The sequence below is a fragment of the Aythya ferina genome (genome assembly GCF_964211825.1).
Source record: "Aythya ferina genome assembly, contig: HAP1_SCAFFOLD_36, whole genome shotgun sequence".
NCBI classification, from domain to species: Eukaryota; Metazoa; Chordata; class Aves; order Anseriformes; family Anatidae; genus Aythya; species Aythya ferina.
In genome coordinates, this window is record NW_028181462.1 from 736,680 (window position 1) to 751,067 (window position 14,388).

The following is a 14,388-nucleotide window of genomic DNA, read 5'->3' on the forward strand; positions in this document are numbered from 1 at the left end:
TGGGGGGGGTCCCAGAGATATGGGGGATTTTGGGGGGGGTCCCAGTGTGTCATGGGGACTTTTAGGGTGGGACCCCATGTATGTGTGTGTGGGGGGGCTCTCACACCCCCCTCCCCCTATTTTTTTCCCCCCCCCTCCCCTATAGCTCCCACCCGGACCCCCCCCCCCAGACCCCATAATGGAGCGACCACCGTCCAGGGGGGTTCTACGGATCCGGACCCCGAACCGGAGGTGGAAGGGCTTTTGGGATGGGGGGGGGCAGCGGCTGCAGGACCTATGGGGGAGGGCACCTCGGAAAGTGACCCCCCCCCGGTGCGCCCCCTCAGCCCCACCCGCCTGCAGCCCCTGCTCCCCCCCGAAGCCCGGGCGGACCCCGAATTTTGGGAGGTCGCCCGGGTCCTGGCCCAGATGCCGAGACCCCTCCGGCACCACGGTTCCATGGAGCAGTGCCCGGGGGGGGCCCTGCCCCCCCCCCTTGTACCTGCCAGTACCAGAAGCTCATCACCCGCCTCCTGCACTGCCCCCCCCCCCCCCCCCCCAGAACCCCCCTGGGGCCCCCGAATCCTCCCCGCTACCTGCTGAGGAGCTGGAGCTGTCCTGCAGCCCCCCCCCCCGCCGAGCCTTCCACCAGCTCCCTGCACACGCCGGTGAGTGAGGGGGGGTCTCTGGGTGCTCCCCACTTTATTAGGGTGTGTTCCCCCCCCCCCGAGATCCCTTGGAGCCCCCCCATCCCATCCCCAGGGTCCTATGCACAACCGGGGTCCCTGGGTACCCCCCCCTTCCTTAGGGTGTCCCCCCCCTTCCCTGGGGTCCCTGGGTGCCCCCCCCAATTCCTTAGGGTCCCCCCCCCCCCTTCCTTTGGGTGTCCCCCCCTTCCCTGGGGTCCCTGGGTGCCCCCCCAATTCCTTAGGGTGTCCCCCCCTTCCCTGGGGTCCTTGGGTGCCCCCCCTTTCTCCTGGGTGCCCCCCCTTCCTTAGGGTGCCCCCCCCTTCCCCAAAGTCCCCCGGGTGCCACCCGGTGCCAACCATCCCCATCCACCTCAGGCAGCTTCCCCCACCCCCATGTGTGTCCTCCCTCCCCCCCACGGGTGTCCCCTCACCCCCCCCACCCACGGGTGCCCCCCCAGCAGCTGCGCTCTGCCTTCCGCTCGGCGTCCTCCCCCTGGCGGTGCCCCGGGGCCTCCGTGCGCTTCGACCCCTTGGTGCTGCTGCTGGACGCAGCCCTCAACGGGGGGCTCGACGTGGTGCAGCAGGCTATGGCCGAGGTGGGGGGGAAACGGGGACACGGGGGGGGACATGGGGACACTGGGATATGGGATGGGGACACTGGGGACATGGGGACATAGGATGGGGACACTGGGATATGGGACATGGGATGGGGACAGGGGACATGGGGATGGGATGGGGACACGGGGACATGGGATGAGGACATGGGATGGGAACACAGGGACACGGGATGGGGACACAGGGATATGGGATGGGGACATGGGATGGGGATATGGGGACACAGGGACATGGGATGGGGACACAGGGACGTGGGGACAGGGGATGGGAACATGGGGACACGGGCTGAGGACATGGGATAGGGACACAGGACATGGGATGGGGACATGGGGACACAGGGACATGGGATGGGGACAGGGGATATGGGCTGGGGACATGGGATAGGGATGGAGACAGGGGGACAGGGCTGGGGACACGGGGATATGGGATGGGGACGCAGGGGGACAGGGACACGGGCTGGGGACATGGGATAGGGGCAAGGGATGGGGACAGGGGACACAGGCTGGGGACACAGGGGATACAGGGGACATGGGTTGGGGACACCAAGGACACAGGCTGGGGACACAGGGGACGTGGGATGGGGACATGGAGGACACAGGCTGGGGACATGGGGGACATGGGGTGGGGAAATGGGACATGGGGACATGGGACACGGGCTGGGGACACAGGGGACATGGGGGACACGGGGGACACGGGATGGGGACATGGGGACATGGGATGGAGAGATGGGGGACATGACGGGGTTATGGGGGGACACGGGGGTGACGGGGGGGTGCCACGTGGATGGGGGGGCACTGGGGGGCACGGGGATGGGGGATGAAGGGGGACGCTGTAGGGGCAGGAGGTGGGATGGGGGGGACAAACGGGGGGCTGTGGGACAGCCCGTGGGGTGGGGGGGGCAAAGGGGTGCTGGGGACCCCCCCGAGGGTACTGGGATCCCCCCCCGAGGATACTGAGACCCCCCCAAGGGTACTGGGACCCCTCCAAGGGTACTGGAAACCCCCCCCGAGGATACTGGGGAACCCCCCCGAGGGCACTGGGACCCCCCAGAGGATACTGGGATCCCCCCCCCGAGGATACTGAGACCCCCCCAGGGGTACTGGGACCCCTCCAAGGGTACTGGAAAGACCCCCCGAGGGTACTGGGAACCCCCCCGAGGCTACTGGAAAGACCCCCAGAGGGTACTGGGAACCCCCCCGAGGGTACTGGGAACCCCCCAGAGGGTACTAGGGAACCCCCTGACGGTACTGGGAACACCCTCAGATGGCACCGGGACCCCCAGGGACGGGCACCCCACAGCCCCCATCCCCACGGTGCCCCCCCCCTTGCCAGGACCCCCCTGCACTGCGCGGCCTCGTGCAACGACACGGCCATCTGCGTGGCCCTGGTGCGCCACGGTGCCGCCTGCTACGCCACCACCAGCGACGGCTGCCTCGCCCTGGACAAGTGCGACCCGTACCGTGACGGCTACGCCGAGTGCCACAGCTACCTCACCAGTACGGGGGGGGACATGGGGACGACATGGGGACACGGGGGGGACATGGGGACATTTGGGGCCATGGGGACATGGGGACACAGGGGGACATGGGGATGACATGGGGTCTGGGAGGGCTCGCCAAGTGCCACAGCTACCTCACTGGTACGGGGCTGGGGGCATGGGGGGGCTGGGGACATGTCCCTGTCCCTACTGGTGCCCCTACTGGTGTCCCTGTCCCCACTGGTGTCCCCAAACCTCTCCTTGGCCCCACTGGTGTCCCCATCCCCATGTATGTCCCCACTGGTGTCCCCATCTCCACTGGTGTCCCCATGTGTGTCCCCATGTCTGTCCCTGTCCCCACACGTGTCCCCACTGCTGTCCCTGTCCCCATGTATGTCCCTATTGGTGTCCCCACTGGTGTCCCCATCCCTTTCAATGTCCCCACTGGTGTCCCTGTCCCGAGAGGTGGAGCAGAGCCTGGGGCAGCGGCACGGCGGGGTGGTGTACGCGCTGTGGGATTACGAGGCGGCGCAGGGGGACGAGCTGAGCTTCCGCAAGGGCGACCCCGTCACCGTGCTGCGGCGCCAGCCCCCCGGCGAGCACGAGTGGTGCTGGGCGGCCCTGCGCGGCCAGGAGGGCTTCGTGCCGCGCAGCTTCTTCGGGGTGGGGGGCACCGGGGGGTGGGGGATACCGGGGGGTAGGGGGCAACCCTGGGTTATAGGGGAGCACACAAAGGATGGGGTGGGGGCACCCAGAGGGTGTGGGGGGCGCACCAGTCCCAAAGATACGTGTTAACGTGGAGTCTGCTTGTCAGCATCGATCCCCCCTATCGGAAGGACAGAGGCAAACACAACCTGTGCCCCTGATCCTTTAAGTAGTCGTCCCAAAGCTCTAAAGCCCCCTTTTTAAATAAGCGTTAGTAACAAAATCTTGAACAAGGTGGGGGTAAATTAAGTTGGCTACAGCATTAAGGATGAGCTTTGCGCAGTGGTCAGTTGCTGGCTGGCTTGAGGTGCGTGGCTGAGGGTCTCTAACCAAGTGTATGACTGATTCGGGCACGTGGACAGCGCATGTGGTTACGGGGAAAGTATATGTAGCAGAGAAAAATGGCAATAAACGCCTTCTGCTCAAGAGGCACCAGGAGACCATGTCTTTCATCCCTTCAGGTCTGCCGCCTTCCAACTCAGGATATTCTATGATTCCAAGTGTGGAACCCAGCATTTGGCCTTCAATGCCACGCAGCTGGATGCGGCCCGTTGATCCAGCCTGTCCAGATCCCTCTGCACAGCCTTCCTGCCCTCATGCGGGGCCCATCCAGCCCAGGCGCGTGTCACAATGGCACCCATTGTGACGTCACTTGCTGACACCCCAGGGCTCCGCCTTATAAGAGCGCAGCCGTGGCTCGGACCCTCAGTGTCGGTGCACGGCAGTGACGGACAGGGCAGGAGCACAGGGCCTTCGAGGAGTCCCCGAGCATAGCCCACGTCCCACAATGCCGCAACCGCCCGCCCAGAGGAGCCGCCGGTTTCTCCTTGCGAGCTCTCCCACTCCAGAGGCTCTTTCTGAATGGGATGAGGAGGGAGGCATGCCCCCCAGGCAGCCCAGGCTGGCCTGGCAGGAGACCTGGTCTTCTAGGGGCAGCAACCGGCCAGCAGAGGCCATTTTGCCGGCAGAGGACAGAACCCCGGTAGAGGCCATTTCTCCGGCAGCGGGCAGCAGCCCGGTACAGGAGAGCCAGGACGAGTCGCAGCTGCTGGATCCCAGTGAGTCAGGGTCTTAGGGATGGGGTGGGGAGGGTTTGAGACACAGAGACCCCTGCTTGACTCCAGGACTCCTTTCCTGGGTAAAGTGGCGCTTGGGCTGACGGGGCCAAGCTTCCTCCGCAGCACCACAGAATCCCAGGACGCTTTGGGCTGGGGGGGACCTCAGCGATCACGATGCTTCCCCCCAGCCCAGGCTGCCCAAAGCCCACCCAGCCTGGCCGTGGGCAGTGCCAGGGAGGGGTCACCACAGCCTTCGCCAAGGCCTCACTGCCCTGGGCGTGAAGGAGAGAAATCCCTGCCTGTCCAAAAGAAACCTGCCCTCTTTGAGGTTAAAGCCGTCACCCCTTGTCCTGTCGCTGCAGTCCATGATGAAGATTCCCCCCCAGCTTTCCTGGAGGCCCCTTTGGGCACGGGGAGGCCGCAGCGAGGTCCCCCCGCAGCCTTCTCCAGGCTCCACAAGCCCAGCTCCGTCAGCCTCTCTTCCCAGCGGAGCTGCTGCAGCCTCTGGGCATCCCCGCGGCCTCCCCACGTCCTTCTGGGGCTGGGACCCTTCATCTCCTCACCCCTGCATTCAGCCCCTCTCTGCAGCACTCTTTGCTTTCTTCCTTTCCAGATAAGGCATGGAAACTGCGCAAAGACTCGGCCGTGAAATTCATCAGGGCGTATGTCAGACGGAAAAGAAAGGTAATGGCAGCCGCTTGCATCGCAGCTGTGCTCCTGGAGCTGCCCTCCAGGGGTCCCACACAGCTCCAGACCCCTCAAGGCTTTGGTCCTGCTGGCCGTGGGTGTCCCCCTAATGCTCTGTTGGTGTCTTTGTGGCTGCCAGGACGACGAGGAGCAGAAGATGCTGTTCCTCAGCAAAATCTGCGATCTGTGCAGAATTGTCACAGAGGAGGGTGTGCCGGTGAACTTGCATGCCTTCTACTGCAAACATAAGCTGGTGGAGAACATCATGGTGAGAGGATGTGCAGCGGGTTGGGGAAGGGGACAGGCCCCCCGGCACCAGTCCCCTGGGAGGCGAGGGCTGGGGCAGTGCTGGCTCTGCTGCTGCTGGGTGCCGGTGGCTCCAAGGTCTCATCCTGCTTGTGCTCTGCAGGCGCTGCTGGAAAAGGAGCCCGTGGACAGCTTGCGCACCGAATTCCGGCAGAAGGCCATGGAGACTGTCACCGTTCTCAGGTGCGTGCCCAGCCCCTGGTTGGGCCAGCACAGCCCCAGGGCAATGCCCTGGTGGCCCTGAAGCTGGCAGGGAGGCTGCCCATCCATCCCAGGGATGCCTGGCCAAGGGAGGTCCGTGTCCTCCTTCATAAGCCTCAAGGCACTGCGTCCAACAGGCTCCTCTCTCTCTCTCCTTCAGCAACACCGTACCAACAGTACTGCGTGGCAAAAAGGAGGGTCTCCTGAACGTGTGCTGCAAGAGCGTCTTCTTTCTGCCTCCGGAGTCGGATGTGCCAGAGGCAGAAAGAGCGCTCTACGCTGAGGTATGTGCTGGGTGAGGTACCGGCACCCCCAGTCCTGCTGAGCTGCTGCCTTGCTTCCCCGTGCTGACACAACCAGAGACCAATGCAGGGCCGGGGCCCAGATTTGCTTTCCCAGCCTCACCCCTTCCCCTTCCCCGACCTGATCTTGTGCTGCAGGAGGTCTGCACGCAGCGGCTTTTTAGCCCCAGAGCCACCCCTGAACTCCAGAGGGGCTCAGAGCCACCTCCTGGGGGTAAGAAGGGCCACAGAAGTAATTCGATGCTCTTCTGTCCTCCCTGCAGACTATGAGTGCCATGGACCTCATGCTGGCGGCCTTCGTACGCAACTGTCCCAACACCAGCTCCACCAGAGAGTTGCAGAATATCTTGCAGGTTTGGCATTTGCAAAGAATTTCCAAAGAATCCTCTCAGGTTACATTTGCAGACCACTGTCAACCCAGCAACTTCTCTCCTCGCAGGTGCTGCTGGCCTTTGCCCACTCCAAAAACCCAGCTGTGCGTGAGAGAGCTATGAGGAGGATTGAGAGGCTGGGTGATTTCATCGTCAGGTATTTTGTGACCGAGGTAAGGCACAAGGAACCCTCCACCCTTTCCTGCATCCCAGAGCGTCCTGCCACTCAGGGGTGCCTGTGAGGCAAACCTGGATGCAAGTGAGTGCCTCAGCACTGTGAAGCGAGGGTCTTCATCCCTCCTTTGCCCCTGCTCTTCCCTCCTCAGGCCCTGCTATCTCAGGGGCTGGCTCTGCCTCCACTAAGCCCTTTGTCTCTCCTCCCTTCCTCACCCAGAACTCAGATGACTATGAAGACAGCCACGATGATTCCAGACAGATCTACATCCACATCCTGGGACAGCTGCTGGGCCACCTCTTCATTTTCAGCAGTAGCAATGATTCCTTCGGACGCGCAACCTTGGATGCTCTTTTTTGCTTCTACACAATCGTCACAGAAGGAAGAGGTAAGAAGGTGTGGTGGGCAGCATCTGTCTGCACACAGATATCTACAGGTTTGTCTGCCTGTTCTCCCCGAGTATTGTGAAGGATTGTTTTTGTGCTTGGGGGAGGCTGCCCACGGAATTCTGCCAGGTTCCCTGACCTCCTCTGCTCCTCACAGCAGCTTCCCGCAGCATTCTGGCTATCGTTTTCCGCAGAAGCTAGACGCTCACCTGACGTCCAGGAGCAGTTCTCTGCTGCTGTCCTTCCCAACCCTCCCCAGATCACCTACCACGCTGTTTTGTGGTCTCCCCCAGTCTAAGCCATCAATCGATGAGCACTTCCCAAACCGCATCTTCCCCGAGGAGTGAACAGCAGAGCCAGCCGTGCATCACCAGGGATGGTGACGCCCTCCAGAATTCTCCCTGACTGTTTGCTCCCTGCCGTCTTGCAAGCAGGTGTCAGGGGGCTTCCTGCACATCCTGACCCCGAGCAGAAGGGGGTCTGTGACACGCTGCTACCCCCGCGGCACCCAACGCCATTGCTTCTCCTCCTTCTGCATCATCCCTGAGGTCCCTCTTGCTCCCAGCACTCCTCACCTTGTGCTTTACATCCCTGCCCATCACTCTCCTCGCCATGGGTCTGAGCCTCCCTCCTCAACCATTCCTAGTGAAAGTGCTTTTCACCATTTGGCAAGCTTGTTGGCAGAGATGCTCTTCCCTACTGACTCTTCGCTGTTTCCCACTGTTTAGAATGGAGATTGAGAGAGGACATGGAAAATTATGCAAAGAGACACACGAATTTGGAGGACCCAGCATACGGATTTTCTATAACATCAACTCCCTGTGATATTGCCAAGGTAATGAGCTCTGGCCTTGCTGGGGATCTTGTCCGCAGCATCAGCAGGCATCTGGTGTGAGCAGAGGGGTCCAGAACCGGTGGGGCTGGCACGGCCTCACTCGCCCTGGTGAGACGGTTCCTCTTGTCCCCAGGCTGGGGCTATGTGAAGGCTGCTCCCCTGTGTCCCGGCAGCAGCTCCAGCCCTCCTGGCCACCAGCAAGCCCTGGTTACCTGCAGGGCCAGCACTCTGGCCCCATATGCTCCATCCTCACCCTTTCCCCTGAGGGCCTTCTCTCCGGAGCTGCCCTTGCTGCTCAGCTAAGCAGCACCCTTGGGACACTCAGTGAGGCATGTCTTCGCTCCTCCTTCTTCCCACAGGGGTTTGGAGGATACCTCTTCCCTACTGAGAGGCTGGACGTCATCCTCACAGCCCTTGAAGCTTTACCAGACTCCAGCATCCATGACAAGCAGGGGGCCTGCAGTGTGCTGGACGCAGCCTTGGAGGACCCTGACTACTGGCTGACACATGTAAGTGGCCTGTGGCCATGGCCCTGCCCTTGAGCTCTTCCAGGCGTTGTTCCTCTCTCCTTCCCTGCCTCCCTCCCTGCCTCCCTGGCACATCGGGGTCTCTTGGGCTCCAGAAGCCACGTGAAGCCAGCAGAGAGCAATGGAAGGGGCCAAAGTTTGAGTGGCAGCTGTGGAAATGGCTGCAGTCTGCTGGCAACACCATTCCCACTTTGTCCCCCAAGGTGCCAAAGATCATGGAGTGCATCAGGAAAAACCTGGGCAGCATCCACACGGCATCGGCGCGGCAGTGCCTGGACTCCCTGCTTCTCCAGCTGACCAACAAGATGTCCAGGGAAGAAGTCAAGAACCTGCTGCAGTTCTCTCCGCCATGTGACAGGTCCTGGCCTTGACATCCTTGAGGGCTTGTTCCATGTCGGGAGATGCACCTGGAGACTCTCTGCTTGCCAGAGCCATGGCAAAGAGCAGGACATCCCCAGGGAGCACAGCCCTCCTTCCCACCAATGTGTTCCAGCCCTACTGGGCCAGCCAGGGCTGCAGCAGCCCAGCTGTCCAAGGCAGCCCAGAGTCCCCCTGCCCCCAGGGAACACCAGCTCAGCCCCCTCCTGCTTGCCCAGGCTGGGCCCTCAGTGCTCCCCAAGTCACAGGGGCTGCAGGACAGCCTGGCTCCTCTGGGGCTGGCCCGGTTTGTGGCCCTGCGGCTGAGGCAGCCTCACTGACAGAGTATTCTGGGCTTGCAGCACTGACCTGGGCATGTGGGAGGTGATCCTGGCCATGCCGAGGACCTTGGAGAAAGTTTTAAACATCATGATGGAAGACTTGCCGCTGTGCAACTGGTGCACCGAAGTCACCGAAGACACATGCATCCGTCGCTTGGCTGTGAGTTCCCAGATGAAACCTTGCTCCCAGCAGGGCTACGTGTGCCCCTTCAGGCACACAGGCACAGCCCTGTGCCCATCTACCCCCAAACTGCCAGCTCCCGCAGGACGTACGGACGCATGGTCCCTGGGGCCGGCAAGCCCCCGTAGCTCCCCGCGCCTGGTGCCTCTTTGGTGCCAGCTGGCGCTGCCCCATCCCTGCCCAAAGGTGGGAGAAGAAGAGGCTGCAGGGAGCCCTGCAGGCCCTGCCAGGCTCTCACTGCTCTTTCTTGCAGATGCTGGCCCAGAATCACATTTCTGAGGAGGAGTTTGGTAACCCAGTGCACCTCCAGAGTTACCTGAAGCACCCAAGCCCAGAGATGCGCTTGATGGTTCTGAAAGGGCTCTGCACCGTGTCAGAGAGCCCTGAGAAGGTGAGTGGGCCATCATCAAGCAAAGCCATGTTGGCAGCCTGGGGCTTTGCTCTTCTGCCCTCCCGTCCCTCCCCGCTGCCAGGAAGCAGGGCAGGAGGCTGGTGCTCAGGAACCAGAGCCCTTTGCCCAGGGTGGTCTCTCACTGCTTCACGGAAGGGAAATGGTGTCTTTCCTACAGGCAAGAAAACTTCAGGTCGTGCTGCCAGACATCGTGGAGGCCCTGCAGGACACCAACACAGACGTCATGCTCAAGGCCCTGCGTGTCCTGAGAAACATGATGGCTCATGTGGAGAGGAGGAAGGCCAGTGGCCCAGCTCTGCAGCTAGCTGAGAAGCTCCTGCCACTCTTTGACCACGTAAGTGTGCTGCGGGAGCCCGAGCCCTCAGCTGGGCCCCCTGTAACGAGGGCTGCCCTTCAGCCCGACCCTGTGGGCAGCACTCAGGCAGGGCCTTCCCAGTCTCCTCGTCAGCCCAGGCGCTGGGGAGCTCTGCTTGGGCATGGCTGGTGCGGCTGGTGGCGAAAGTGGGGTGGCTGGCAGGCAGCCTGCGATGGCAACCGATTGCGTTGCCCTTCACGGGCACCAGGCCTTGCAGCTGCCCCGAGCAGCTCCTCTGGGAAGGATCCAGCGCTGAAGCATCTCACAGTTCTGTGAGCTCCCTTCACATGAGCCACGCTAATGCTGAAATTCCTCCTGTCCTCCTCCCTGCCAGGAGTCCAGCCAGGTGCGGGAGCACTCCATCTGCCTCTTCCAAGCCGTGACGGAGGCTGTGCTGCGGCAAAGGAAGAAGGAAATGAAGAGGAGCGTGCACAGGAGCCTTCTCCCACTCTACGTTCACATGGGAGACGAGAGCGAGAGCGTAGCAAAGGTACAGATCTCAGAGCTGAGCAGTTACGTGGGCAAGGCTGTGCGGACACCACAGGGTTGCTCTGGGGGATCTCTGGCCGGCAGCGTGAGCTGCCTCCGATGGTGGCCGTCCCGTGGCCTTGTCTTGGCCACTGAACCCAGTGCACGCTGTCCCCCACCACAGCCTCCCATAACGCGCTGGGAAAGGTTCGCAGCCCTGCCAAGAGGAGGGGACAGCGGGTCTCCTTCCCAAAGCTGTGGTGCTAATTCCCAACCTCTGCTGCTCCGCAGGCCTCTGGGGAAGCTCTCGCCACGGCTGCAGAGTTTCTGCAACGCAAAGAGCTCAAGCGCTTGGCCCAGACAGAACAGACGTGGAGGATCGGGGAGTGCTTGGTAAGGACCCAACTTGGTTTGCCCCAGCTGGGCAAACGTGCCCGGCCAGAGCCCGCTGCCTGCAGCCGCATCCTCGCTCCCTTCCTTCCAGCACAGAGCCCCAGGGGGCTCTTCTGCAGGCCCCTCTGCCCTCCCTGCCCCCAGGATGCTGGAGGAGACCCTGGAGAGGCTGTGCAAGCCCCGTGACCTTGCGTTCTCTCTCTCTCCAGCTGCAGCAGGACAGAGGCAGAGTAGAAGAATACCTGCAGCAGAGCCAGCCCTACCTGCAGGACACGCAGACCCTTTTGCGACTTGAGGCCGTCAGATTCATTGGTGAGCCCAGCCCCTGGGTCCCTCTTGGGGCAGCCTTTGGCAGCCCCAGGCACTGCCCTGGCAGTGAGGCACAGCCCTGTTGCCCCCAGAGCCCCCCGACTGGGCCCTTGCTCCAGGGTGCAGGAGGGGGCACAGCCTGGCTGGCCAGGCCAGGGGCTGCGCTGCTGGGAGCGTGCTGGGGAGCGGGGCTCTGATGGGATCTCTGTGTCTAGGTCTTGCTGCGCGCTACTGCAAGGACCAGAGCGAGGAGAAGCTGAATGAAATCCTCAGCGGTGAGTGAGGGCAGTGGGGGGTGTGCTAGGGCTGGGGGGATAGCGGCAGAGGCCCCCGTGCCTTGCCCTGCTCCAGGGAAATGCTGAGGAGGGCGGAGGAGCAATGCAGGCATAGGAACGAGGGAGAGGAGACGGGGTGGCCTGTGGTGTCAGGGAATGGCCTCCCAGCCTGGAGCTGGGCAGTGCCGCTGAAAGGGTTGAGTGTCCCTGAGGAAGAGTCAGGGGAAAGGGCAGTAAGGCTGACAGAAGGTGGGAGCCTGTTGTAGAGCACGCAACCAGGACGAAGAGGGAGATGAAACAGCCTACAAGCAGCTAGGAGCAGGGTCATGATTGCTAGCCCTTGCTCTCATGGGGAAGCACAATAGCGAGAGGAAAGAGTCCAGGACATTCCTGGAGTGTGTGAATCCTCCCAGGGGATGGAGGCAGGTGGTGAGGGAACCAGCTTGTGAAGGTGCCCCACTTGACTTGTGGTGCGCGGGTGGGGAAGGACTGGTGGGTGCATTTGGGACATTGCTGAGCAGCAGCTTTCAACAGATTCCTTTGTCCCTCCTGCTCCTCCTGGCCTGGGGAAGAGTCGAGTAGGGCTGGCATGGTCTGCAGGGGATGCCTGGGGATCTCTGCAAGGAGTGGGTTTTCATCTCTGCTCTTCTTTCTTTTGCAGCCCTCCAGCCTTCAGACAGCGACCCAGAACCCATGGTCCGTTCCCTGGCAGTTCAAACCACCCTGATCCTGACGTCAAGGCATAACGCAACGTCAGGACGGAGATTTCCACTGCTGTGGTGCTGCTAGCCCCGCAGCAGTCCTCAAAAGAGCAATATATATTTTAATAGAACTAGGTTGTTGTCTCATTATTCCAGCAGCTCCTTCAAAGTGACTCGGTGCCATGACGCTGAGCTAACTCGGAGGCCACCAAGGACGTCTTTTCCCTGGGCCCGGTGACTGCATGGCGCCTACTCAACCAATGAAAGAGTCACAGAACCCTTGCGCTTGGAAAAGGGCCTTCAGCTCAAGTCCAAGCGTCAGCTAACACTACCAGGCCCACCACAAAACCATGGCCCTTAGCGCCAAGTCCACGCATTTCTTTAATAGCTCCAGGCCTGGGGACTCCAGCAGAGCCCTGGGCAGCCAGTTACACCCTTTCCGTGAAGAAATTCTTTCTGACATCCCATCTAAATGTCCCCTGGCACAACTCGAGGCCGTTTCCTCGTGTCCAGGTCTCAGGCTGCAGGGTGTGCGTGTGTGTTCTGTCAGGGTCTGAGGGCAGTGGTGAGTCCACCTGTGGTAGGTGCGCCCAGGTAGAAGAACTGCTCAGCCTCCTGGCAGAGCTTCGGGAGGAGGTGGGCAGGCTGAGGAGCACCAGGGAGTCGGAGAAGGTTGAACTGTACTCTGCCAGCCCTGGGACAGATGCGTCAGGCAGACACAGCAGAGGAAATGGAGGATCCCCTACCCTCTGTCCGTCAGGCAGAAGGAGTGGATCTCAGTGACGAAGGGATGGAAGTTGAGATCTGCTCAGGGCAGCAGGCAAACCCCTCCTTGCCTACCTCACCTTCCTTTCAGGTGCCCTGAAACAACAGACTCTGGAACTAATGGACACACAAACAATGATGTGCATGAAGGTCCATCCAGGTTGGAGGGGTGTTCAAGGGAGAGTCAGCCTTCCCCAGTATCACGACCACCTCCATCAAGAAAAAGAGAAGGGTTACTGTCATAAGTGACTCCCTTGTGAGCAGATCAGAGGGCTGCATATGCCAACCTGACCCAACCCATGAAGAAGTCTGCTGCCTCCCAGGAGATCAGGGTAAAAGATGTTTCTAGAAAGCTCACTTGCCCCGTAAGGCCCTCTGAGCATTATCCATTATTGTTCTGTCCCGACAGAATCTGCTAAGTGGCACACCAAAATGGGAGGGACTGTGTGCTAGTGAGATCCTTCTGCCTGCTCCATGCCACGCTGGGTACACTGGAGCACATTTGGAATGTTTCTGCACCGATGCACCCAGCAGGAGGGATAAGCAGGAGGAGCTGGAAGCTTCAGCTCCGTCCCAGAACAAGCGAGACTTGGTGTGCTGTGATGGACGGTTATGGGCTCTTCAGGAAGGATAGGCAGGGCAGGCGAGGCAAGGGGCTGGCACAAGGACGCGGCTGAGAGCCTCTGGGTAAGGATTAAGGGAGAAACCAATCACTTGGATGTTGCAGTGGGTGTTTGCGATACCAATGAATTATTCGCTAAGGAACTAAGAGAGACCTCTCTTAGCTCAACTGCCCTTGTCCTGATGGGGGACTTCAACTTGCCAGACATTACCTGGGAAGACCACACAGCTGATACAAGCAGGTCCAGGAGATTCCTCACACACCTTGATGGCAACTCCTTGGTACAGCTACTGAGGGAGACAACAAGGAAAGGTGCCATCCTAGACCTGTTGCTTGTGAACACAGAGGGTGCGGTGGGTGAAGTGGTGATGGGCGGCCATCTTGGCCATAGCAATCATGAAGCAGTTGAGTTTAAAAGTCTTTGGCGATAGGAGGAAAACTGCCAGTACACCTGCTTTTGGCAGGGGGGTTGGACCTGATTGTCTCTTGAGGTCCCTTCCAACCCCTCCAATTCTGTGAACTTTGGACACGGGGAGGGCAGAGTTCAGGCTGCTCAGGGAGCTACTTAGGAAGATCCCCTGAGAAGCTGTTTTGGCAGGTATTGGGGTCCATCTTTTTAAGCACGACCTCCTAAGAGCACAGGAGCAGGCGATTCCAAAATGTCGGAAGTCAAGCAGGCAGGGCAGGAGGCCACCTTGGCTGAGCAGGGATCTTCTTCTAGAGCTTAAGTGGAAAAAGAAAGTGTGTGGCCACTGGAAGCGAGGTTGTGTGACATGGCAGGGCTACAGAGGTGCTCTTTGCCTCTGTCAGGAGAAAATTCGTGCAGGCAAAGCTCAGGGGTGAAGCTGGCTAGTAGTGTGGGCGACAATGCAGATATATACATTAATCTGTGTATT

General features: G+C 60.9%; 3 protein-coding genes across 3 annotated transcripts; all 3 read left to right on the forward strand.

The window, feature by feature from the left end:
• Positions 1-5,169: 5,169 nt before the first annotated feature.
• Positions 5,170-7,298, forward strand: LOC311428192 (maestro heat-like repeat-containing protein family member 7; the record flags this gene model as incomplete). The annotated part of the gene is made up of 7 exons (XM_084539728.1): positions 5,170-5,478; positions 5,620-5,699; positions 5,878-6,001; positions 6,283-6,372; positions 6,459-6,563; positions 6,785-6,961; positions 7,245-7,298. Exons 1-7 carry the CDS (start codon positions 5,320-5,322, stop codon positions 7,296-7,298), a joined length of 789 nt encoding a protein of 262 aa, XP_084395854.1. The 5' UTR covers positions 5,170-5,319.
• Positions 7,299-7,671: 373 nt separating this feature from the next.
• On the forward strand, positions 7,672-8,916 carry LOC311428179 (uncharacterized protein). The gene is made up of 3 exons (XM_084539721.1): positions 7,672-7,786; positions 8,146-8,295; positions 8,517-8,916. The coding sequence occupies exons 1-3, from the start codon at positions 7,700-7,702 to the stop codon at positions 8,682-8,684; spliced, it is 405 nt and encodes a 134-aa protein (XP_084395847.1). The 5' UTR covers positions 7,672-7,699; the 3' UTR covers positions 8,685-8,916.
• Positions 8,917-9,045: 129 nt separating this feature from the next.
• Positions 9,046-12,214, forward strand: LOC311428193 (maestro heat-like repeat-containing protein family member 7; the record flags this gene model as incomplete). Its single annotated transcript, XM_084539729.1, has 8 exons — positions 9,046-9,171; positions 9,446-9,583; positions 9,762-9,938; positions 10,294-10,449; positions 10,719-10,820; positions 11,030-11,132; positions 11,345-11,404; positions 12,066-12,214. The coding sequence occupies 8 exons, from the start codon at positions 9,046-9,048 to the stop codon at positions 12,191-12,193; spliced, it is 990 nt and encodes a 329-aa protein (XP_084395855.1). The 3' UTR covers positions 12,194-12,214.
• Between the last annotated feature and the right edge of the window lie 2,174 nt (positions 12,215-14,388).